General features: G+C 35.4%; 1 protein-coding gene across 1 annotated transcript; it reads left to right on the top strand.

Annotated features, from left to right (window-relative positions):
- Positions 1 to 3,045: 3,045 nt before the first annotated feature.
- LOC124356800 (icarapin-like) lies at positions 3,046 to 26,874 on the top strand. Its single transcript, XM_046808009.1, has 5 exons — positions 3,046 to 3,197; positions 17,372 to 17,593; positions 18,220 to 18,356; positions 20,854 to 21,111; positions 25,030 to 26,874. The coding sequence occupies exons 1-5, from the start codon at positions 3,140 to 3,142 to the stop codon at positions 25,318 to 25,320; spliced, it is 966 nt and encodes a 321-aa protein (XP_046663965.1). The 5' UTR covers positions 3,046 to 3,139; the 3' UTR covers positions 25,321 to 26,874.
- Positions 26,875 to 27,649: the final 775 nt, after the last annotated feature.

Below are 27,649 nucleotides of genomic sequence, written 5' to 3'. Positions count from 1 at the left end.
GTATGTGTTCTAATCTTTTGAAAAATAGAAAACTCAAGATAAATTTTGGCAGATCGTTATGTTTAATGCTTTCATAAATAGATAATAAAATAAAAATGTAAAGTTTTACAACGTTCAGTGTTGATAATAACACTGAGCTAATAATTATTACAATACAGATCATCATATCTCGCACACTAAATATAGTCTATTTATCTTTTATCTAAGCGAGAATATTACAGATAAAGTAAAAAAATGCACTAAGTAACATGGAAATAATGGAGGGAACTAAGGTTGAGTGGCTTTTGCATAGAATATCCTAATAGAATAGTAATTCCTAATGGTGAGAAATGGTAAAAACGGTAACGATATTTTGAAACTTCATGTTAGATTTATTTTCTGTATGTTTAACATGTTCCAATACTGTATTGTTCTTTGTTTGAAGTTTGTGTTTGACGATAGAAGGTTGTGAAGGAAACAGACTTTTTTCGAACATTTTTCCATCGTACAGCGATAAAATAAACCAGTAACACTACGTTTCGAGATCTGCAATCTGATCACTTCTTCAGGTAAACGAAGGAACAGAATCAGAGAAGAAAGCAGACTGCAGATCTAGAAATGTAGTATTACTGATGTTTTGTAACACTGAACGATGGCAAATTTCCGAAAAACCTGTTTCTGAATATTTTGAAATGTGACGTTACGTCAATTTGCTATATGGTTAATGTATTATTTTATAATTTTGAAAATCTGAAAAATATTTACAACACATTGTTTTCTATGTATATTTCCCTCTTCAGAGACAATGTATATTACATTTATAACATAACCATAAAGTGAGTAAAATATATTTTAGCACTCGTTGAAAATCTGAGACCTTTCTTGTGATTTCTTTTATTTTAATGTTATACTACAACACTACTCGCCATGAAATGGATGCTCGCTTTAAGCCCGATGGGAATTCTTAAGACAGGTTGTTCTACAAAATGCAAACGTGTCTATAATTGAATTAGAAATAATTATTTCCGTATCCCCTGTCCTGGAGGAGCTTGTCTAGCAGATTCGCTGATGGCGAGGAAATCGCTGATAAATATCGTGCAGCTTGTGCCTAAAGGGATAAAAAAGAAATGTTCTCTTTTATGAAAAGTTTTTGAAACAAGTTACTAAACTATGAATCTAGAAATCATGGAACGATTATTACGAGTGTGAGAAGAGCACAGGAAAACAACCTCCGAAGTTGAACCAGTCGTGCACCTTGTTTTAAAGATTAGTCATAACTATTGTGTTTTCCTTATGAAATTGTAAGTGATAGGCCTTAGACGGATGTGTATAAATATGACATTTAATGTTTTTTAGTATTAGGAGTACGAGAAAAGACTTTGTAAAGGTATATCGTAAGTAGAGACTAAACACACACACACACACACACACCACACACACACACACACACACACACACACACACACACACACACACACACACACACACACACACACACACACACACACACACACACACACACACACACACACACACACACACACACACACACACACACACACACACACACACACACACACACACACACACACACACACACACACACACACACACACACACACACACACACACACACACACACACACACACACACACACACACACACACACACACACACACACACACACACACACACACACACACACACACACACACACACACACACACACACACACACACACACACACACACACACACACACACACACACACACACACACACACACACACACACACACACACACACACACACACACACACACACACACACACACACACACACACACACACACACACACACACACACACACACACACACACACACACACACACACACACACACACACACACACACACACACACACACACACACACACACACACACACACACACACACACACACACACACACACACACACACACACACACACACACACACACACACACACACACACACACACACACACACACACACACACACACACACACACACACACACACACACACACACACACACACACACACACACACACACACACACACACACACACACACACACACACACACACACACACATTGAATGACCGCCCTGGCAATAACAACATGCATTTTTCAAGTTAAGTCTTTCTTTTCTCACATTATCACTTAAAGTTAAAGTCTTCTCAGCATTACTATTGTTATTAATTTATTATAATTTTAGCTGTTTTTAGCATGTACTAAATTATTGCATTGTTACTAATATTATTGTTACTGTACATACTATTGCTATCGTTATTGTTAATCTATTGTTACTAATTTATTGTTGATTATGTTAGTTATTTGTTATTCTATTGAAGTTTTATCGAATTGTTAGTTTTCCTGTTTTTCAGTGTCACAATATTATTTGCAACATGTGCAACTATGTTATTAGTGTGCAACAATTATGCTCATCAATAATTGTTAAAATGTATTCCATAGGTGTTTTATGTCTTTCTCATTAAACGGCCGGTTATAGACCTAATAAGTTACATTGAAACATATTTGTCATATTAACTGTATTATTTTGTCATAAAATATTGTAAAAATGGTGGAACCGTTAAAATAAAAATAAATAACAAGTAAATATTTATGACGTAGATTATTCAGCTTTCAAATTTTGAAAGTTGGCCAGTTCTAAGGTTGCGAAGAAAACTACTAACATGGTTTAAAAGAAATGTTGTGTTTTAATAAAAACAAATTATTCGTAGAACATCAATAAAACAAACATAAGAATTGAATAGTTAACCTTACGGATTGGTGGCCCTTTACAACAACTAGGAACTTCCCAATATGAACTTCCCAGTATAAATTCTACCAAAACATCGGCCGTCAATTAATCATAATTTTTATTACAAAAACAAACCGTACCATTTTCTCATCTGCCTGTTCCCAGATCCGAAGAATAGGTGTTCCAGGAATGCTGTGATTGGATGACGTGTCCAGAGCCGGCTTGTGATTGGTCGACCACACCTGACGTCACTGTTGCCATATAACCGCTCCCGGACGACCGCCACCATCAGTCCGCCAGTTAGTCAGTAACAGTTCACACACATACAGTTACACATACAGCCGGTGCCAGAAACATGAGGTGCGTTCTGCTTTGTGTGTTCGCCCTGTGCGCAGTCGCCATCGCCTACCCCAGTGAGTATTCAAACAGCTTTACTTCTTATTTTTTAATATTAAACCTTTAATAATTCGAAATATTTATTTAATTTGTTATGGTTATTATTACTGTCCAACCAGATAGACATACATAGAGTACTTGGATCACAAAATAACCATTCGCGATTAAATAAAAACAAACATTTTAAAGTTATGGGATCAATTTCAATTATAAATATTCAAAGCTTGTTCCTAGATTCGGTATATTTAGATAAAAATGTATGATGCTAAAATCTTTAAATAACAATAAATAACAAGGACCACACATTCACGTGATTTAGCATCAATAATTACTCTAAGGGAGAAATATATTAGCGCTTCTCCGTTGCTCTCATATTTACGGTCCTTCATGACTACTGTTTGTTTTGTACTAGTAAACATAAAATAATGGGTATTTGATTAAGACAACAAATAAATAAAAGTGGTCCTATGATGGCATCTTGAGGGACCCCTACGTTAATTTTACCTAATTTTATGCCTACCATTACCCTGATTCTAAATTCACTCGCTTTAGTTATTAATGATTATTATTATTATCAGTGATTAGTTGATTTAAACAAACTGCGAACAATCGTATGGAATTTTAACATTTAACATGTTAGCACGTGCAGCGTAACTACCCCCAACGTCCTCTTATGGTAAGAGTATGTAGATTTTAATTATACACTGGTATGAAAGCCAACTTAATGAAAAAATATGAATGAAAAATAATGAAATTGTTCATCAGTGGTCTTTTAATTGTTTATTTGTGATAATAATCATACTTATAATAAAATATAATTGTTACTAAATTATAAAAAAATTATATATAAATATTTATTTTACTGTGTTAGTTGAATACAAAGTAGGAATTGATTAAAAACACGTATATTACTTGTTTTGTATGTCATTTTCATAAGTTTATCAATTCTCTCGCCTTGAAAATAACTTAAAAAAGAATATGTAGGCTACTGAAGTACGCTTCAGCCAATTATCTCTTCACTTGGGGAGACGAGGTTGTGAAACTTTTTTTAAATTTTTTTTAAGAAGTGATGGGGTTAAATATCATAAACTGGCGTATAAAAGCTGGTACAATAAGATAATAAAAAATAATGTAAACATTTTGAGTTATCACCTAACTACCCCTTTTTGCGGGGAGAGGATGTCAATAGTGTTCATTCATAAAAAAACTCCTCGGTTGGTCATATAAACATGCCCCAAAGTAAACCACTTCAACTCTATTCAAATGAAAGTTAACAGGAGGTGGGAGATTTTTAAGACACCCAGTGTAAAAGATTTTTTCGAAACCGGTTATATCTGAAAAGTGTGTTTTAATTAGGCTATAATAGGTTGCATCTCGTTCAAAAGCGATTTAGTGTCAAAAGTAAGTGAAACAGTTATATAGCTGTTTTTTTCTATGTGTATTAGGCATGTAATTTTGCCGGATGCTGCACCAGTTTGCTTAGCGAAAATGAGCAAAACAACATTAATGGGGGTCGTTTTGGATGAAAACTTTAAGTCATGACAAGCTTTAACAACAGGGTTAACAAAACAGAAACCCATTGAAACATGTCTTGAATTTAGTTTTCAATTGCAAACATTGTTTTATTCTAAGGTTTGGGCATAAGAAGTATGTTAATGGAATTTAGATACAGACTATTTTTATTTTAAAATGTTTGTAATTTCATGGGACAATATTGTTCAGTTGTATATTTTTTATGTTTACAGGTGTGTACTAACATAATTGTTCCCGTAATATTTTTTAGACTATAAATACCGTAAGCGTATAAAATAAGAAAGATTTGAATTAAAGGAATTAATTGGTTGGTTTTGGAAGTGATAAGATTGTTTATTCAAGTTTTAAAACTTCCTAATGAAAACGAGTTTGTAACTTATGGCGCTCAATTAAATTTATACATTTTACGTGAGATATGTTCCTTGTTATTTTAGTGGACATGGAACTTCCATAAAATGTCTTCAATTGATACGATAATATTGTTTTCTGAAATGAAATGATTTATGTTTTACTTGTTTACTAGAGAACTTGGGAAATCACAGCTATAATGGGGAGTTAGAAAACGTTGCAGGCACGTTTAATAGCACATCCTATGCAGCAACAATCACAGACTGTGTCTGATAACCATAATTTGGTTACGTCACACCTGGAAAGACGGACAAGTTTCCGGACATCCTGAATATGATCACTGACCGTGGATTGTAGCATGACTACCTGTAGTAGCACTTGGGTGTCCGGTCACTGACTATTCCGTAGTTCTCGTGTTTTTGCGACTCTCGGCAGATTACCTACTCTAGGCTGACCTTCCTTCCGCGTCGGATTGCAAGTAGTTTCATGTCCAAACATGTTGGTAAATAAAAGGATAGTAGGGTTCTGGACATTTACAATCGTTAAATTTAACACTACGTTTCGAGGATTGAAATCTATCCCCTTCTTCAGGTGTCAAAACCCCATAAGTACATAAAACTTAAGAACTAAAATGTGTGGCAATCCTCGAAACGTAGTGTTATAATTTTTGTATCCTGTAACGATGGCCTGAAGAAGAGGGTAGATTTCATTCCTCGAAACGTAGTATGTTAAATTTTGTATAATGAATATCGATGGCAAGTATCCGAAATCGTACTGCATTTTCAAATTATGTATGGTCTATAAGAAAATTAAGCAAAGATCACTGGAACTTTTACGATATTTGTGTTGGAAAGCAGCATTTCTGTGGCCAAATTTATTTTCCTGTTTTCCCGTTACTAACAATATTTTTACTGAGCAAATATAATACTTCATGCGATTTGTGGACACAAATCATTTTTACATATTTACGAGTAGATGGGTTTTAACTTGCATGAACAAACTGGAATATAAATTTGATTCGTTTTGATACTTTTCCGTGATACTCAGTTCGTAAATTTTTTCCAAAAAATAGCTTTTTGAATTGTCTGTCGTAACTTCTCCCAGGAGGTGAGATATTCTTCTCAACGACAAAATCAGTGTCATATTATGGATTCTAAATAATTAAAATTTTGGTTGAAAAAATCTATGACCTGTCATTAAGCATCTGATGAATGTACATACATTAAAATTAGAAATTTTCACATTCCGTTAGCCGTCCTAACCTCAGAAATATTTGTTTGTAATATGGTTTGAAGCGTAAATAGTGTTCCACGAGCAGCGATAAATTTAAGTCGTCGTTCTACATAAAACTGTAACGCCGGCGCCCTACAAAATAAAAGCTTAATTTAGACCCTACACAAGTGGCACATTTAAAACTGGATCTTTAATGTGGTGACTCATGGCATTCTTCAATTCTAGCTTTCTCTATGTCCATAGATAACTGTAGATCCAAGTTGTCGAGTATCCAGTTGACGCGATGATAGACTTGGGATAAATTCTTCTGTTTTGTCCTTATAATTTGTTTAAAAAATCTGTGTCTTTGGACTCACGAACTGTAAGAGTAAATTTGAGGCAGTACCTGTTTTAGAAATATAGTTACTATAATAGATCCCTTTTTTGTATGAAAGTTTGAAAGATACAAAGTAAACAATGTTATTAGCTTATTTTGAAATCATACTTAGAATGCCACAAGACGTGTAGAGACATTAGAATCCAAGAGAAACTTTGCAAATAACACATTTCTTTTGAACAAAAATTGCAAGAAGTAAAACAATGGAAGGAACGTCCAGTTTGTACAATTAAAGTCAACTCTTCCTTTCCTCCGGAGACGATAATTGCCAAGGCGTGGGTATGATCTGTGACTGCGACATCACACGCCTGCCAGCAATTACTCTACTCGTACGTGTGTGTATATGATGTTTGTGATGCGGTGACGCAATCGGCAAGGTGACCCCAAAACATCCTGCCCGGAGCGTCTGACCATAGAAACAAAACATGCAAAGCGTTACGTAAAAGTGCAAATTAGAGTTTTTGTGATGACTTAGAGGCTATTGCAAAAACTCTAGTATAGCTATTTGTGCATCCCCTTTATATAGTAGGGAGATGCACAAAAAGCTAGAATGGCAACATAATGCTGTTTATTCATTGTTGTAAATAGTAGATATAATTGACGTGTTGTACGATTCTCGACTTCTGTTTCTGAATTTGATCACAACAAATAAAAAGAAAATACTGATTCGAATATATTTGGATTTTTGTGTTTTTCGCATGTGGAGAGCCACCGTTTGACATTTTGAACAGGATTATCGAAGGTTTATTAAGAGGGAGGGAAGCAAAGAGTTCAAGATGGATAGCCAATTTGTGAATGATTTCAATATTTCATTAGTTCTCGAGGCTACAGAGGTTGCTGATTAATTAAAGAAAAGGCGTTATCACTTTGCGGCCTTTAAACTATGATAACGAATATGCCCAACTTCCTTTCGTTGCGGGTTTGCGAAAGTGAACATTGTTTTAATAAAAAAAGTTGTGGTAGGCAGTGTCTAATTGAGCAGTGTAATAAAATCTATTACATTTCTGTAAGCGTAAAGTAGTATTGGATTCATTTGTGCATCTGGTCCATGTAGAAAGCCTATTTACCGACCTAGTGCCAACTATTTTGGGCTGGGCCTAGTTTTGGCGCCGTCTAACATCCACTGGCACAGCAACGCGCTACAGAGTAGCAAAAAAATGGGGTGTGTGAACTTTCTCGAGACGTAGACTATAGTCATGTCTATACACTATTATAGTTCAAGCTTTCAGTACATAGTACATACATGTCTGACATCCACTGGCAACAGCAACGCGCTACAGAGTAGCAAAAAATGAGGTGTGTGAACTTTCTCGAGACGTAGACTATAGTCATGTCTATACACTATTATAGTTCAAGCTTTCAGTACATAGTACATACATGTCTGACATCCACTGGCACAGCAACGCGCTGCAGAGTAGCAAAAAATGAGGTGTGTGAACTTTCTCGAGACGTAGACTATAGTCATGTCTATACACTATTATAGTTCAAGCTTTCAGTACATATTACATACATGTCTGACATCCACTGGCACAGCAACGCGCTACAGAGTAGCAAAAAATGAGGTGTGTGAACTTTCTCGAGATGTAGACTATAGTCATGTCTATACACTATTGTATTTCAAGCTTTCAGTACATAGTACATACATGTCTGACATCCACTGGCACAGCAACGCGCTACAGAGTAGCAAAAAATGAGGTGTGTGAACTTTCTCGAGACGTAGACTATAGTCATGTCTATACACTATTATAGTTTCAAGCTTTCAGTATATAGTACATACATGTCCCTGACATCCACTGGGCACAGCAACGCGCTACAGAGTAGCAAAAAATGAGGTGTGTGAACTTTCTCGAGACGTAGACTATAGTCATGTCTATACACTATTATAGTTCAAGCTTTCAGTATATAGTACATACATGTCTGACATCCACTGGCACAGCAACGCGCTACAGAGTAGCAAAAAATGAGGTGTTTGAACTTTCTCGAGACGTAGACTATAGTCATGTCCTATACACTATTATAGTTCAAGCTTTCAGTATATAGTACATACATGTCTGACATCCACTGGCACAGCAACGCGCTACAGAGTAGCAAAAAAATGAGGTGTGTGAACTTTCTCGAGACGTAGAGACTATAGTCATGTCTATACACTATTATAGTTCAAGCTTTCAGTACATAGTACATACAGGTCTGACATCCACTGGCACAGCAACGCGCTACAGAGTAGCAAAAAAATGGGGGTGTGTGAACTTTCTCGAGACGTAGACTATAGTCATGTCTATACACTATTATTAGTTCAAGCTTTCAGTACATAGTACATACAGGTCTGACATCCACTGGCACAGCAAACGCGCTACAGAGTAGCAAAAAAAATGGGGTGTGTGAACTTTCTCGAGACGTAGACTATAGTCATTCTATACACTATTATAGTTCAAGCTTTCAGTACATTAGTACATACATGTCCTGACATCCACTGGCACAGCAACGCGCTACAGAGTAGCAAAAAAATGGGGTGTGTGAACTTTCTCGAGACGTAGACTATAGTCATGTCTATACACTATTATAGTTTCAAGCTTTCAGTACATAGTACATACATGTCTGACATCCACTGGCACAGCAACGCGCTACAGAGTAGCAAAAAAATGGGGTGTGTGAACTTTCTCGAGACGTAGACTATAGTCATGTCTATACACTATTATAGTTCAAGCTTTCAGTACATAGTACATACATGTCTGACATCCACTGGCACAGCAACGCGCTACAGAGTAGCAAAAAAATGGGGTGTGTGAACTTTCTCGAGACGTAGACTATAGTCATGTCTATACACTATTATAGGTTCAAGCTTTCAGTACATAGTACATACATGTCCTGACATCCACTGGCACAGCAACGCGCTACAGAGTAGCAAAAAAATGGGTGTGTGAACTTTCTCGAGACGTAACTATAGTCATGTCTATACACTATTATAGTTCAAGCTTTCAGTACATAGTACATACATGTCTGACATCCACTGGCACAGCAACGCGCTACAGAGTAGCAAAAAAATGGAGTGTGTGAACTTTCTCGAGACGTAGACTATAGTCATGTCTATACACTATTTATAGTTCAAGCTTTCAGTACATAGTACATACATGTCTGACATCCACTGGCACAGCAACGCGCTACAGAGTAGCAAAGAAATGGGGTGTGTGAAACTTTCTCGAGACGTAGACTATAGTCATGTCTATACACTATTATAGTTCAAGCTTTCAGTACATAGTACATACATGTCTGACATTCCACTGGCACAGCAACGCGCTACAGAGTAGCAAAGAAATGGGGTGTGTGTGAACTTTCTCGAGACGTAGACTATAGTCATGTCTATACACTATTATAGTTCAAGCTTTCAGTACATAGTACATACATGTCTGACATCCACTGGCACAGCAACGCGCTACAGAGTAGCAAAAAAATGGGGTGTGTGAACTTTCTCGAGACGTAGACTATAGTCATGTTCTATACACTATTAATAGTTCAAGCTTTCAGTACATAGGACATACATGTCTGACATCCACTGGCACAGCAACGCGCTACAGAGTAGCAAAAAAATGGGGTGTGTGAACTTTCTCGAGACGTAGACTATAGTCATGTCTATACACTATTATAGTTCAAGCTTTCAGTACATAGGACATACATATCTCACAATCATTAGATTAGTTTTTAGTTGGTGCCCAATTCAATTCATATAAAGCTTTAATTGAAAATGTCACTTTAAAAGAAACCCTAAGATCCGGTTGAAGTATTCGCCATCTTGGTTGTAGCCGCATAAGAACATTGCTAAATAAACATTCATACGACCTTATTTTTAGCAGTAAAATGATGTATAATGTCTCATTTTAAAGTTGTTTTCGATATTGTTATAAGTTATTCTGAAAAAATTGATCAACTTGTTTGCACGCCATCGTTTATATACTCAAGAAATATACACTTGATAAAACAATTCTACAAAACGTTTGGATGTGTACTAATATTATATTTTAAAAGAGACATCTCCCTCAACAATACGATTGAAAATAAGGCCGTAAAACTGCATCATGTTTGGTATTGTTCTTACGGGGGGAAAACTCAATACGTTTCATTACGACCGGATTTTAATTTAGGCTATCTACATGAAATAGTTGATCACGTAATTAAGGCACATTAATTAATTAAATTAAGTCTCATAGCGTGTTAGTTCACTACAGTGAAATAGTTAATTATACAAAATAATTGTTATTGCAAACTAAAAATAGTAAATATTTGTTCCTGCACAGTTATTGATAAGGAAATAGTGTAAAATTGTTATTTTATTTGTCACGGGAATATCTGTTACAACATTCTGGAAACAAGCCAACAATGTACGAGTAGATCGTTACAATTATCGGGTAACTGATTACATAACATTGTCGGTTGTCTTAAAAGGTTTCATTTCTTACATGCGGTTTCTCTTTCAAATAGTTGAATTTTAAAACCACGTACAAACGAAGTATTTTAGATCCTGTATTAAGAGAAACGTCACACTGAAGCCTAAATTAAACCCGTAATTAGTTTGTTCCGTTATCCTAAGCTTAGGTATTCATCAATTGTTACGGAACTTTTGCAATAGCTGTCAAATAAAGCAATGCTAAGATCGCACATGTCAGCACTTCTTATATCAATCTAAATGTTTTTGTAAAAGTCATATTCTTATATCTTGAATTAACTTGCATATCTATTGTGATTAGCAATATACGAGTACTATCCTACACTAAAAAGATCAATACAATATTATCCCCCAGCTTTTACTTAGTTACACCTAAGGTTTGTTTATTTAGATATTTATAAATCATAAAACTATTATTTATCAATCACTGATCAAAAATTTAATTAATATTACGTATGATGGAATAATATAAATAAAACAATTGAGTAAAATTACCAAATTAAATACTAATTTAAAATTAATTAGGCGTGCATAGAATTTGAAAATATTTAAATGTGGATGTCATTACCTAAGATTTCTAAAATAAACTTAAAATTTGATTTTATAAAAATGAGAGGGTACGGTCAGTAAGAGCTGGATATCCTGGAGCTGGATTTCAACCGGAATGGAATTAGTGCAAGTGGATACGATGTGTAGAGCAAATTTAAATCCTCCCTGAATATATCTGTACAACAGTTTGTTGAATGTAAATAACAATGATTGACTTCCCGGTAAAAGAGGCTTCAGTAAACAGAGCGAACTTGGCTGTAGTTGGCAAGACTGATGAAGGCAAACAGCTGATGACCGCAGCGCCATGCCTTTGGCTGCAGTCCAAGTGGCCAGTAAAGTCGTGACTGTATTTCATGAAGATTGTTACATAATAAATTAATCATTGTAGACAATGGCCATGCGATATTCCCCGGTTTGTTTATCCACCGTAGGCCTTGACCTTGGAGATAGCTTCGATTATCACCTTCACGACTGAATTCTTGAACAGTCCAACTCAGCACTGACTGATAAGTTTTGCTTCAACAGGCGTTGTAAGGTCACATTTCTCGCAAATAAATAACACAATAATTCGCCTATTCTTAATTAGGGTCACGTTTATCACTTATTTTACTGTAATTATTAAAATCCTGGTTTGAATAAATGTTTTAACTTGCATAAACATTGTAATTATTTGCTCGATATATCCAAAGACAGGAATGGAAACGAATATAAAAAAATAATAAAACGTAGAATGTAAAAACACACCTTCTTGTATTACAATGTTTTTTTTTTACTCTTCTACTGAAGTATTGTTAGATTGAATTTAAGTCATACTCTCTTGAATTTTGTGTACTGATACCTCTCTTACCTAGAAATCCACATGCATCTTTATAAAGTATGTTTTAAAATTTGTTTCAAAATAATTATTCCAGATTCATTGTGAACGATTACAGTAGTTTTAAATATTTAAACATCGATACTCTACTTGTAGCTACGAAACAATAACGATAGTATACAGGAAGTGGTGGTTAAATATTATTGGTTAATGTTCAAAGATTGGACCGAATTCGATAATAAGCCAACACCGGTAGCAACCAGCTCGGTCGGTTACGATCTGGTACGATGTCGATACCTGACTCAGTTTGACATCTACTTGTTAACTCAGACTACCAGTCTACTGCTAGTTATCACTTATTTATTAGTTAGTTGTTAAGCACGAGAGATGCGTTCATTGCAATAACTCACGTGAATGAGCCTATGAAAGATTTGATTCTTTATTAATTCTGATGCCAAGTGTAAAACGATCTTGGTCAAACCTGATCAGTTTGATCAAGTCTGTTTGCATGAAATTATGGCGGATTAAGTTTGATAGTGCCGCTAAATATTTATAATTTTATCTGAAAATGTCCTATTACTCCTCCAAACATGATATTCTATTCAAAAGTTTATTATATTGTTACTATGGGGTTTACATACTTGTTTGAGTAACATCTGATTAAACTGTGATTGTGCTGTCAAACTTGAATGATGCCACAGAGAAAACTTGTTAGCTTTCATATGAAAGAATGAGAAAACCACTTTCTTCTGTGTTCACGGTCTGGTTTGAGTGCTCTAGACTGACATTTACCGGGTACTTCTGGTCCAACCCATCTTTTTCGTGTATTACACACTGTTGCTGTTCTTCATCTCTCTGACCTGGAGGTAAAAAAAGAATATTTTTATGTACACTGTCACGGTCGTTATTCCAGCCGTTATGTTCAATAGTGAATAGATATTGGTTTAACGCTCGACTTTGACAAGAAATGCTTGTCTCGATATGTGTTGAAGCAAACACTTCAATACATATTTTAATTTTATTCCGTTTAAGGACTGCTCCTGATTTACAGTTTCCAACGAGTTTCTAACGATCGGTAGTCACAGGCCGGCCGTGAGGCGGTTCAGGGGAATGTGTATGAATTAATAAAACACATTATAACAGCTTCACATTTCACTTATGTGCTGACGGCAGCAAAGTCCCTTGACCCAGGTTCTTGGTACTGATGTCACGCGAGAGTAGGTACAAGTTCCACTAAGCGGAAGGCTAGACCGACCATAACCTCACTTTCGTGGATAGCGATGAGCACCAATGTTCAGAGTAATGCCGTGTAAGAGAGCCGTGTGAATGTGACCTTGTCAAGGTCAGACATGCATCACGGACCGGTTGTCGGGCATTCTCGAAGTCTGTATTCACAACACGACCTCTTGTTGCCGTTACCGACCAGATAAACTGGTTCGGATAAGGTGCATCCGTCCTTGTGCCCATCCAACCCGTGGAGTGATTCGGTTTGGTACTAATCCTTTGTTAATATTATTTGAGTGAACTATAATTTAACTGTTAGTAGTAAAGTTTGCTTCAATGTCAATTTTACTCGTAGCTCATTATTTTTGCTATATTATACGGAAGAAGTACGAGCTAACATTGTTTAGAACCAGCTATTATCTCTGCAATGAACGATCCCTGACGTCTTTCACCCCATTGTTTACCTTTGTAGCATTTGAGTACAAACACACTTTGAAATCATGTTTGCTACACTGTTTGTTATTCATGTACGTTATTGTGTGTGTGTGTAATCAGACGTGTTGTGTGTATCAACACTGGCATTTAGTCGAGTTCTTGTCATGTTTGCTTTGTCATGTCGAGTGATAACATCAGACAACGCTTCTAAGTTCAGGTTAGGAATGGTAGGGACCTCGTCCGCATCGGCGTATTTCACTGTTAGGGTTCAGTGCTCGACCCAATATTATTTATAAAGATACAATAATAGAGGAGATACAGAGAAACTCACCAGTGATTAAAGTGGCTAAAAATAACTATCAAATTAGTATCCATCCAAAAATAATTCATGCGTTACGTTGAATTTGTCAACAATCTAATTGTAAGCGTTGGCGCATATTTCTGAATTAGGTTATTTTCGGCACGTTGGGCCACACTTCTCGTGAATGGGTGACGCAGGCTCGCCAACACCAAGGCGTTTATGTAAATATCCCTGCCCTTGTCGCGTGACGAACACATTGTCTCGTTATATTAGTGATGCTAATAGAGTCCAGCTTATGTAACATACAAACAGACAACGAGTACGAGATGAGATTCGTAAGTTGCAGCGCCAGCTTTGTTCCTATTATAGCAATGACAAGTCCGGACCACTCCTGCCAAGATTTGTTTTGCTACCATTGGCTCTTACATGACACGTGGTTGAATATCATAAAATATGACGCAATTCAATTTAAACAATGGTATATGAACCCAACTGGATCGTCGGAAAGTAATAGTTGAGCTGGAGGAGAAAAAGAAAACCATTTAAAGGCGTGAGGAGTTTTAAAACTTTGAGCGTAGGCAGACTGAATGTGCTTTATTCCTCCTTTTACTGTTCAGGATTGGATTTACAGTTTAATCTGGAGTCTTTCCATACGAAAATTTGTGAACAATAGAATCTTAAATAAACGAATGAAATTCCTAATTTAAAAGTGTTTCAATAATTATTCGTTTGTGATCTTTTAAGTAGGGGTGGTATACGTTATATATATTCAACGATATATATATATATATAATTGAATGTAGATTCATTATATCCAATGCCATTTTATTTGTGTATGAACAGGCTATACAGGGTGTAAATTAAGTCCTGATACGCCTGGATATATTCCAAACGGATTGCGATATCGATGTAAAAACTTCACCATACTTATTAAAATACTTTTACGAACTCTTTGAAGGATAAAAAGATTCCCCTATTGTTCAAGAGGGGGGGGGGGGTAGATGGGGTCACTTAAAAGTTTCAAATTGCAACCCATATCTTGTGACATATCATTTGAAAGGTAAATTCAAAAGAAACACAATGACATGAACAAAACATCTCTATGACGATCCTAGCAAAAGTTATGGGCAAACAACCCCTTACATCTAAGGGTGTAAATTAAGTCCTGATACGCCTGGATATATTCCAAACGGATTGAGATATCAATGTACAACCTTCACCAGACTTATTAAATTACTGTTTTAGATTTTTTAAGGTAACAATAATTTCACCCCCCTTTTCAAAGGGAAGTAGAATGTGGTAACTTTAAAATTTCAAATTGCAACCCCTATCTTGTGATGTGTCATATTAAAGGCTATTAATGTATACCTGTAATAATGCGGTGCTATGGTAGTTATATTAATATTATAATGTTAAATATTGTAATTGCGTTCCTGTAATTATGCACAGGAAATAATTATGTGTAACGAGAACATACAAATATATAGAAAGAATTACGATCAGGAACTGTTTTAACAGTCGGCTCTTAATACAAAATCAAGGCGTAGATTCTGAAATATGCTTTTAGTTGTTGGTGTATAAGTTTTCCTTGGAAATCCCAGAAGCAATTCGATTTTTTTCCCCTATTACACGTTATTAAATCCATCTCCGCAACATAATTGGTGTCGATCTACGAAGCAGTGTTTCTTTACAATTGATGACGAATCGCACGTATATAACACGGTATTATGGTTAATTAACCCTAACTACAGCCGAGTGATTGAATTATACTGTTCGTGATGACACGAACCCGCTCTGTTAACAACATCGACATTGTTGTGGCGGCAAGGTGTAAGAGGTGCGGGCTGTGGGATTGCGATCACGAAGGCCTTGGAAGTACATCCGGTTAGGTGACGTGCGTTGACTCATCCCGATGGTGGGAGGTGGCCGTGGCATCCAACCAACATTGCGAAAATAAGCGTTCTGTCACGGAAATTAGTTCGTTCCAGGCGGCAGCGGCAGCGCGGACTGAATTGGCTAAAAAATCACTCCACTTCTCCCACAACTTGTTATAGAACTACAAATAGAACTTTAAGGGATTTGTCTGTGCGTAAATCACAAATTCGCTCAACTCTGATCATGTGACTTTATTGAACTCTGTACCACTTCGGCCTTCCAGTGAAAATGTCACAAGTGCATTCGTCATAGCATTGTAACATGCCAAGTAGGCTAATAATAGGGTCGGATAATATTTAAATATTAAATAGTTGTTGGTTTGTTCTTCAAACTCAAATCCTGTATACATCGCTGCTCTTTTAGTAACATTCTCGTACATAGAGCACTTATGTGCTTCCTATACATAACAACTGCCAGTTCCGAGATTCTCTGATTAGTTCTTTCGGCATCTAAGACGTTTACAAGTGGTGGCAAGTTAAGTCAGTTGCTACCAAACTGTTGTAACAATGGAGATAAACTATCCATGGTTATCGTCGAAATAGATAAACAACATCGATAGTGTTTATCGAAACAATGCCCACTGCCCAAGTGTCTTGCAACTTATTTAGTCAAGTCGACGGAGAAAGCGGACGAAAAATGCAACACCAACAAACAAAGACTATTGTCATACACTTTTTACTAATTGTTAATATTTTCAAATTAGAACTATTTTTATATTTCAATGGGATGGTTAGTTACGGTGTTAAGGTAGTAAATCTCCTATTTTTAGGTTAGGGAGCAATTATTACGTTACGGTGGTTTAAAGAATTGAAGTGGGCTGCGAGAACTTAGTAGTGTATTGAAATTGATTGTATATTGTTTATAATCTGTAGGATGATGTAACAGATACGTTCCTTTACAAATTGGTTTTCAATGTCTCGCTATCAAATATGGAAAGTTTCAGTAATTTCCTTTCAACAATATTTAGAGTTATGTTAATTACTATACTTTCCTGTTCCTGTCTAGGGAGTACCCGGGAAGATGCGAAGGAAGATGAGAGCTTGGACGACGCCGAGGTTGTCGTTGTACCCCTGAACCGAGAACGACGACCGTCCTTCAGCTTCGGCTTGGCCGACGACCTGGTACCACCCCCGTTTGAGCAGCACCCCTTCTTCCGCGTCCGTCCGTGGGACGCCCCCGCTGGCCCTGCAGGTGACGAGGTCAACGACTTCATGACTCAGATGCAAGGTAGGCTATTGACCTCGTCAATTAACGTTCGCTAATGCTAGTTATGCTGGTGGCGAATGTCACAAGTTGACACCCGTTACCGTACTGTTTTGCGACATTTCGCTTTGTTTGAAAACGTGTTTTATGTTTGATAAAACTTTAAAATATTTTAGCATTCATATTTTAGATATACGTCCCAATGTTTACAGTTCCATACATGGCTTTGATACACGTTCTATAACATAAAATTATTTCAAGATTCAAGCAATGTATGGTTTGAAATGCCATACCAGTATATATCAATGTTTTATACTTACTTATCAAAATACCTGACAATGGCGTAGTGAGCGTGTACAACGATTATCGCAAGATAACCAGATCAAGCAACGTCGAGCGTGTCTGCTGCTTGGATGGGTGACCGCTAAGCGATCCTGTCCTTGCAAGCAGCCCGCCAGCCCGATCGTTGGTGGTGGTTCGGAAGTCACCTTTAAGCTGTTGGTCCCCAGGTTAAGTGTTAGAGAGAGTTTTTTTAGCCCTAACTTCGCCTGGTAAAATAAGACATCTTTACTTTACTTTACTTAAGATTTCTTTTAATGTATCCTTACCACAAAGGCAAATCACAATACAATTTTGACTTTATTCTGCAGACATGCTGAAGGAGATGCGCAAGCAGCTGACAGACCTTATCCAGCACCACCAGCAACATCATCCTGATGGCACAGAGGTTGGCACCAGGATTGGAGAAGACGATCTGCCACAGAACAAGTCAACATCCACAACCAAGGTACTTAACAGTCATTTCTTTTCTTTCCTAAGACTGATGGATCAATTTTATAATTGTCTAAATTAGAGTAAAAAAAATTAATAGTACTGAGTCCTGTCCAAATGGTAATTCAACTCAAAATTGATGCTAGCTTTTAAGACTAGAAACATCAATGAGCTGCTTTCCTAAAGCTGCTCTTAACTCTTATCTGAGTTTAATTAATTGATAAGCACTGATAATCAAGAAACTTTATCCTCCATTTTTTATACTTGTCCCCTTGTATCCAGTCATCTTATCGCCAAATATTCTATTTCTCTTTCTCTTCCAACTCACTCTATGAATGTTATCTCATCCCAATAAAATCTATCTCTACCATTGAGTTACACTAAATTATTAAATACAAGCAAAAGTTTTTAAAAGAGTATAGTAGTTTGAAAATATTTGTTTTTGATCAGTTACTAAGGAAAACTAATCCATAGTAATATGTATCATTTGAAATCCACTGCAAATGTATTAATCTGATATATTGTATGGATCACAGAAATGTTAACTGTTTTTGAACGCTATAAGTGATCTGTTCGTACTTTTAGGACACATCTTATGTCACAACAAATAGTTTCAACCACTACAACACTGAAAAACACAAGAACCAATATTCATAACTCTTTACTCTGTGAGACCTTTCGATAGCAAGGTTCCATCTTACAAGCTCCATCTTCAACGCTACAACCAATTGTTATTTAGTAGTCTAAGGATTAATATGCTAGTGACAGAAATGAATAATATTTTCAACGGTCGATTAAAATTAATTGAACTGTCTACTAAACAGTTCAGTGCAATCAATAACTTCAGATATTATAAAACATTGTTAATTTAGTGAACATGAGTTACTATGGAGGGATTTCTTAATTTTTTTAGAAGTTCTTAATGATTATTTTCTGGTATTTGAGGCCATTAATATTATATTTAAATAAAAAAACCTGTGTAATTGGTTACATCACTGTTTTAAAAGGAACAATTGCAAGTACATTGATTTATCAATGACATAATAAATAATGTACTCAAATAAGTAATAGATTTTTATAATGCCTCAAAATGTAAACATCATAAAGATTTTAACAGCTCCCAAATTCTTAACCATACTCTGGTACTTTGTTCCCAACACACAAAGGCATTAGTGTAGAAATATGAGTACTTGAGTTTAAATTGGCCCTAATGAGTTTAAAAATTAAACTTCCACAAAAAGTAATTTTATTAACTTATGAAAATGATTCTAAGCACCTGAACTTTTCGATTCAAAAAGGAGGTTTTAATGACATTGGTGTGCCTCTCCATTTCTTTACGGGCAGTCTCCATATTGAATCAGTGAAACATTTTGTAATGAATGCTTTAGAAATGTTGTATGAAACTAGGGAGAAAGGATACGATACAAATGCAATTTGAAAAATTGTAAGAGAATGGTGGAGCCCATTTAATGTTTTTGAATGGTGGATATTACACATGTAGTTAATTTTATACACAATCAACACACAGATCAATTTAATAACATACTTTAAGATAAGATACAGATACATCATGGGATTCTATTAAAAAATGTACTCCCACACAAAATCTGCTTGTCTTTACTAAATGCATGAAGATGTCTCCATAGAAAACCCCATTTGTTACACATCATTATATACTCTCACAGACCTAATTATATGCCCTAGAAGGGTTGACTTTTGGGTAGTTTATACCTCCCAGTAGAGTCTACACTAGGTACAGCACAAACAGTAGCATACAACATAAAGGATGTCCAGGAGTGACATGTCACAGTCACAAATGACAAGACCAGGATACTGGATAAATAGGTGTATTTTACTGTGGAGTATGATTGTTGGAGTAGAGAATTCTCCCTTAGTGTTGCGGGTTTCTAGCAAACATAAAAATGATGGAGACACTCCCCAGGTCGCTTAGGATTACTTAGGATAGACCAGAGCTTGCTGTCCCTCCTTCCAAGATAACATGACCAAGATGGTGTCCACTATCTATGCCTTAGGATATTGGCAGGAGGTGATACCAATCTCCACCCATCCTTACCCATTTCAAATATCCTGTCAGCTGTCATGCCAGAGACTGCACAGAAGACCTTTTACGTTTAAGTGCAGGAGAGATTTACTCGACTTCTTGCTGGAGAGAATAAAAACCACATTCAATCATTAATTGTTAAAATTACTCATTCTAAACTTTATAAAACACCACAACTTTTAACAGATTTGTCAAAATTTTACTGTTCTTACATCACTATCTCTATCTATTACCACTTGTTTACTACGGAGGCAAATGATACCAGTTTTACCCATGAGATCGGTTAAAAAAAGAACCTCGTTTTATATTCTAAGCTAGACATAAAAAGTATTTTAAACATAAATAAAGTATTTAAACACTATTTGCATACTTTAAACACAGCCTATAATAGATATTGCTTTTTGTTTTGAATTTGTTGTGCTTTTATAAATATTTGAGTTTGCTGTACTAGGTGATTGATGGCCATGTTGTGACTGTGAACGAGACAACATTCTCCAGTGGTGATGACAACATTGGAGCAGTGTTCCGCATTAAGGTCGTCGAAGTCAAGCCCTCTGAGAGTCCTGACGTTGATACTGAGCTCCTCCCTGAAGGCTCTCCGGAGATTGAGGATAAGTCTGGGGAACCCAAAGCCCCCGAACCCACAACCAGCAAGTCCGAACTCGAAGAAGACAAACACGAAGAAACAAACGAAATCCCTAACCAGAAGGTAGGTAGTGAGGTGGACGATCTGCTTGCTTGAACTCAACTATAATATACACTACTTAACTTTTAGGTTAGGAACTCAAGTTGTGATTCAAGTGCGACTGATGCCATACTAAAGTAAATTGTTACCGTCCAGAACTAAAACTAAAAGACAGTGTGGACTGTGTGTAAAAGTGTGATAGCCTACCTAATTTGGATTTTTGCTTGTTTTAAAATTCTAAATGCAAGTTTGAGTTTGTTTTATACTTTTGTAGAAGCTTCTTTTAGTTGTTTTAATGAGGTAGTGATTACTTTAGCTTTATGATCACATTAATTCCAACTATAATAACAGAATATTAATGTACTGATTCATTATATTTATGAAAATAAATATTGTTTATTATTACAACTTTGTTATTTTTATGCATTAAACCTTATATAACCCATAACTGGTGATGGACAGTTTGTTCGCTTCTTAATTTAGTAGTATGTAGATTTTAGAGGTGAATTTGCCTGCTGAATGTGTTTGATTTAGTTTAACCAAAATGTTGTATTATTGTACATAACTTTTTAAATGTGTTATGAAACAAGAGTAACAAAATATGAGCTCAAATGTATAGGATATATCAATTTTATACTCATAACGTTTATTTGGACATGTTAAGAACTTCAGAGCAAATATATACAGGGTGTACATAAAGTCCTGCACGGGTATAATATTTTCTGAATGATAACAGATAAATAAACAAGATTTGGTACATCAATACTACACCTAAAAATCTACATTTGGAAGGAACTATGAGTTTTCTGTAATATCATGGGGACGTCCCGCAAGGAGTCAGAAGGAAATCTTAAATAGGAGCATAGGTCAATATGGACATCATTTTAAAGGGCTTGTCTAGCAGAGTTTAATGCCGCAAACCGCACTCAAAAAGATTGATCCAGTACAAAATGGTGGCTGTTCAAAGATTTTACTTGGTTACATTTTATTAGTAGCCATAACCCCAGTAAAGCAAAACTGCAACCAAACAAATACTGCAGCTAACCACTACATTATGCTGGTCAGTTGTACAGAAGTGAATTATGACATTAGTTATCCTCAAGGGTTATAAATTTGGTCCTAATATATTGATAACGGGGAAAACCTGATAACAGTAACAATTAGAAATCTCTTATCTTTGGGTCGCAGTTAGGACTTTCCTATTAGCCAGTCTATTCATAGTAGGCTATTCTAGTTTTCTTGTTTTAGTAGTGCTGTCCATCCATTTTATCAGTAAAGTAAAGTAAAGAATGTCTTATTTTACCAGGCGAAGTTAGGGCTAAGAAGCCCTCTCTAACACTTAACCTGGGGACCAACGGCTTAAAGGTGACTTCCGAACCACCACCAATGGCCGGGCAGGCGGGCCGCTTGCAAGGACAGGATCGCTCAGCGGTCACCTGTCCAAGCAGCAGCCACGCTCGGCGTTGGTACAGCTTTAGTACAAAAGAGTTTGTCGTATTGCTTGTAGTTCTTCAACTACACTATGTCGCTTGACGAACGTGAACGTATAACACTTCTTATGATGGTTGGTTGGGGAAATAACAGACGATCACACGAAGAAGCATGCCATTTATTTAATAACTACTTTCACGAGAGGCAGCCAATTTCTAGAACAACTGTAGGGAGAACTGTTCAACACTTTATGAAAACAGGAAGTGTTTCCGATCGTTATAGGTCGCTGAGATTTCTAATTGTTACTGGTTTTCAGGTTTTCCCCCGTTATCAATATATTAGGACCAAATTTGTAACCCTTGAGGATAACTAATGTCATAATTCACTTCTGTACAACTGACCAGCATAATGTAGTAGTTAGCTGCAGTATTTGTTTGGTTGCAGTTTTGCTTTACTGGGGTTATGACTACTAATAAAATGTAACCCAAGTAAAATCTTTGAACAGCCACCATTTTGTACTGGATCAATCTTTTTGAGTGCGGTTTGCGGCATTAAACTCTGCTAGACAAGCCCTTTAAAATGATGTCCATATTGACCTATGCTCCTATTTAAGATTTCCTTCTGACTCCTTGCGGGACGTCCCCATGATATTACAGAAAACTGATAGTTCCTTCAAAAAGTAGACTTTTAGGTGTAGTATTGATGTACCAAATCTTATTTATTTATCTGGTATCGTTCAGAAAATATTATACCCGTGCAGGACTTTATGTACACCTGTATATGTCCCAATACAAGATATTATTTAAAATATTCCACTTTCCCCCATAAAACGCAAGAATAAATATTGTATAAGCTTACTCTGGAACAAATAAAAGCAAAATTGTGTTAGAAAAAAAAAAAAAAACATTCAAAGTGATTAATTTTGGCATTTTTCTAAATATACTAAAACAACCAATCAAATAATGTGCCAGAAATTAGAATATGTTTTCCTCTTCAAATATCATTGGAGATTTATAATATGTTTGCAACCCATTAAATTTTAACTTGTTTTATGTTGAAAAAATTAAAAACAGGTGAGGAAATATTTACTTCTTTTTTATTACACCCAAAAGAAAAAAATATAACATGGATTACTGATTATTTTACTCTTTGTCTCCTTCCACATTATTCAGGCTTTCTTTGCTCATTTATTAATATGAGTTACAATATATTGTACTTACAATCTCTTTCCTACATATATCGTTAGTATTAGCACAAACAAAAATGTTGTCACTAAAATGGTGGAAAACGTAAATGATAGTTAAAACACATTGCAAAAACGAATATTGTGGACTAATCTAATCCTAAACTATTTCAGATGCAAGATGTTTTCTACTTAAAACTATACGTAATACTCAGATATGAAATAAAATTATCTATTGAAAAGAGCAGGATACACTGATATCATGTTATTGTTTTTCTCTTACTATTAATATAGAACAGGGTGAAAATACAAATGTTAAGTCAATATATGCATGGTTTCCATTAACAGAATTTTACCTGATGATAATTTGTAATAATTTATTTTGTATTTATGACATTGTTTGGACAAGGTTCATCATCAATTTCAAGATATTAATTAGTAAAGTGAAGATCCTGGTGAAGGCTGCATGCAATATGCTCAAATTACTTCAGCTCTCTTACACTTTGGCAGCTGTACACAATATATTTGTATCAGCTGTTCTCTTCCTACCTTACACATTTTATTCTAAAAGCCAAGAGCCAACTTGCGTTGTATAAGCACACTACTGGGATTTTCTTGAAATCAATAGAGAAATTTAAAAAAAAATCACCAATAGTATTTTTTAAAGACCATATTTTGTTTTTATTCACTCAAAACCAACCGTTTGTTGTATCAGATTTGTCAGAAAACTACAGAAGATAGGGAGGTTGGAAGTTATCACTTTCAGAATCTGTATACATGTAGCAACTTCATACAGGTTGGCTGTTACTGATTTAACATTTATTTACGAGTCTTACACAAGTGTTAAGGTAGAAAACATTTAATCTCAGAAAAATTTATCGTTTCATATTTGTAACCCTTTCGATGCCTCCCCATTTCGACCTCCATCAAAACTAGTATGGCTAATGATCAAATACTTTCTTAGGGGAAGTTCCTGTATTGGTTTCAGGAAAAACTAGGTTGCGTGATTGGCAAATTGGCTTGTAGGTCAGTTCATAACATTCAATTTAGGTTTCAAGTAAAAAGTCCAGAAACCCTTTAATTTCTGAATTTATAGACAGCCTTCAGATTACCTATGTGTCGTTCAATCATTAAAATATTATAACACTTTTAAATTGATAACCACACTTATTTATCGTAAACATATCTGATTACCTAAGTTAGGTAGTAAATATCAAGCCCTAATTCTTTATCCCATTGCTGGAGTCTTGAACTTAACAACAGCTGATGATGAGAGCAAACTGTAAGAGAGTCAGCGAGTGCACGCTTTACATTACTGTCCTTGTCAGGTCCTTTATGAATGGAGTGACGACATCGACCCCTCCTTCAATGAAATCGAAGGCCTTAACTACGTCTCTGAAGGTGGTGAAGAGTTCTCCGTGGACAGTTTCACCCCAAATAAAAAGGAGAACTATTACGACCTGAGCAGTGATATTGACGTCAACGACTACGTGTCAGAGCACGCAGACAGGCAGGGGCTGGTCATGATAGATCCAGATGCAGAATTCGTAGAGACCGACCCAAACTCGTACTACCACTACGATAGAGTGCCACAGAGGCTTCAGCGATTCACTAATTGAGTGAAAGTTAAGGCTGTAGTCGAATGAGCTCATAACTTTGCCATGACTTGACTAAACTCTTTTGCACTACCTAAACACAGTATGTTAATTTGTAAATATTTAGAATAAAACAATTTTACTCTAAATATCTGATATGCTATGGTATGAATAAATTACAATGTTTAGGAATGTGCAACTGAGTTTAGTTTTAATATTTAATTCAGTGTTTAAGTGTTAAAACAAAAAAATCATTTGATGCAAATGACAAAATTTAGTATTTAATGGAAAATTAGATTGTTTTGTGATTAATAAGCCTATTTTTCATCACACTGTCCTAAAATAACTGGTTTGAAAACCAAAATTATTATGTTTCCATATCACTAGTACCAACACTTGATGTATTTGGTACATAATTAATTTTTACAAGTTTGGTGAAACTTTCACACACAAGAATTTTATGATGGACTGGGAAAACCTTTAGTACAAAATAAGAACAATACTTTTTATTGTTATACAGCAAAGGCAAAACTTAATACATTCAAATGATAAAATTAGTTTTGCATTTGAGGTTAGTCGTGAACACTTTAGACTTGGTTTTAATTATTTTCTGGTATAACTACTATCCAAGCAAACCATATAAAGAAGAATGCTGCAAGTATTTTGTATTTTATGCCTAAATTAGTATCTTACTATAAGATTTCTTTCTTACTTCACCCAGCAACCTCACCATTACTTTCTTGGCTTGTAGAATATATGTTACAGTATTTAATTTGATCCTTTAAGCAAATCAGTTAATTATAGCTTTTCTTAGAGGCTTTGCACTTACAAATTTCCTTTATTATCTAGCTCATCTTGGGAGATTTCTTGAGGCATATAAACTCTTGTGTCTTAATCTATTTATTAAACATCACTTTTAAATGCAATATCATGAAGAGTTTGGTTACATAGAGGTTTTTGCAGAATGACAAAAAATATTTATACCTCTCCTCAACAGTGCTTTTTCAGTATTAGATGGAAATCGAAACTTGTGTGTCATCCTCACATATTGGTCTTATTTTAACTGCTTAAACCGTTTTTGCTTATAGTGATGAAATAATAATTATAACTCCAACACCTTCTTTGCTAAAATAAACCTTATCTTATCTTATTTACAGGTAACTGAGTGAATGTTAAAATCTCCTATAGTTTTAGTTTTATAAATGGTTGTTTTATGATTTCTTGCCATTGTTTCTTTTCTTGTTATATTACTTTTAAGCTAAGACTGTCAAGATCTGAATATAGGTGAATAGCATTTTAGTTGGAAAAAGGGATAGGGAATTGTTAATGTGCTAATCAGTATGGTGATCAGTATTAATGATAGTGTTAAGATTGTAAATGTTATTCTATTTATTCTATTATAAGTATTATAAATTGTTTTCAGTGTTGAGATACAATGTAGTATGCAATAGACCAAAGTGATTATGGACTTTTTAAAGTATAGTCTTAACTTGATGTTTTATATCAGAAAAAATAAGTTACTGTTACTTATCCACTAGAATATTCAATTCATTTTTAATAAATATAATGTTTTTCGTATGATTAAATTATTTATACAATACCTGGAAAATCCCTTTTTTAATTGTATTGAGAAACAAAATATCTTGGTGCTGTTCTCCAACTTTGATAATATATAATAATGTTTTCCGCCACACTTGGAAGAAATGTAGATTACATATGTGGCTGCAATCTTTAAGTGTCAAATTAAAGATACATTATTTTAATAGAAAATTAATAAATACAATGATGGCATGATGATGCTTTATTGGTTGGTACAATACTTTCAAAAACTTAAACTTGATCGTTTTGAAACCTGAACGATTGAAAGAGTTACGCACAAACGTACCCGTCTACATGGTTTTGAAAAATGAGGACTTCGATTGCAGTCGGTTAGAAATTATATTTATAAACATATGCACACGTACAGTTTAGATGGTATTCTTAAAATTTTGTATGACAAACATTTCCTGTTTCAATGGACTTCTACAGGAGTTTTTTTTAAACCCTGATGTAGGCTGGGAAACTTCCCGTGGTAATTCAGAGGTACCTTATAGTGATTTTGAATATCCCAATCTTCACATTCAATCCTGTTTTCTTACTCCAGAACAAAATTTTAATATTGCCTAACTAGCATCTGTGATGTAAGCTATGGTCATTTCAAGAAAACTACAACTCTGCATCTCATTCCATCTCGTTATTCCATGTAATTTAAAGGACTTCTGGAAGAGCATTACCAGGAACCCTGATGAAGATTAGGAAACTTCCCACAGTAACTATGAGGTAAGTCATAGTGATTTGGAAAATTTGAAACTCT

Source organism: Homalodisca vitripennis, chromosome 3 (genome assembly GCF_021130785.1).
Source record: "Homalodisca vitripennis isolate AUS2020 chromosome 3, UT_GWSS_2.1, whole genome shotgun sequence".
Lineage (NCBI taxonomy): Eukaryota > Metazoa > Arthropoda > Insecta > Hemiptera > Cicadellidae > Homalodisca > Homalodisca vitripennis.
The sequence above is the reverse complement of the archived record's forward strand: the minus strand, read 5'-3'. Positions and strand labels throughout refer to the sequence as shown.

Excerpts from the sequence above, each read along its gene's own strand:
- LOC124356800 (XM_046808009.1), top strand. The coding sequence starts at position 3,140 with ATGAGGTGCGTTCTGCTTTGTGTGTTCGCCCTGTGCGCAGTCGCCATC. Across the intron at positions 18,357-20,853 it reads AGTCAACATCCACAACCAAG|GTGATTGATGGCCATGTTGT; the intron begins GTACTTAACAGT and ends TTGCTGTACTAG. Across the intron at positions 21,112-25,029 it reads ACGAAATCCCTAACCAGAAG|GTCCTTTATGAATGGAGTGA; the intron begins GTAGGTAGTGAG and ends TGTCCTTGTCAG.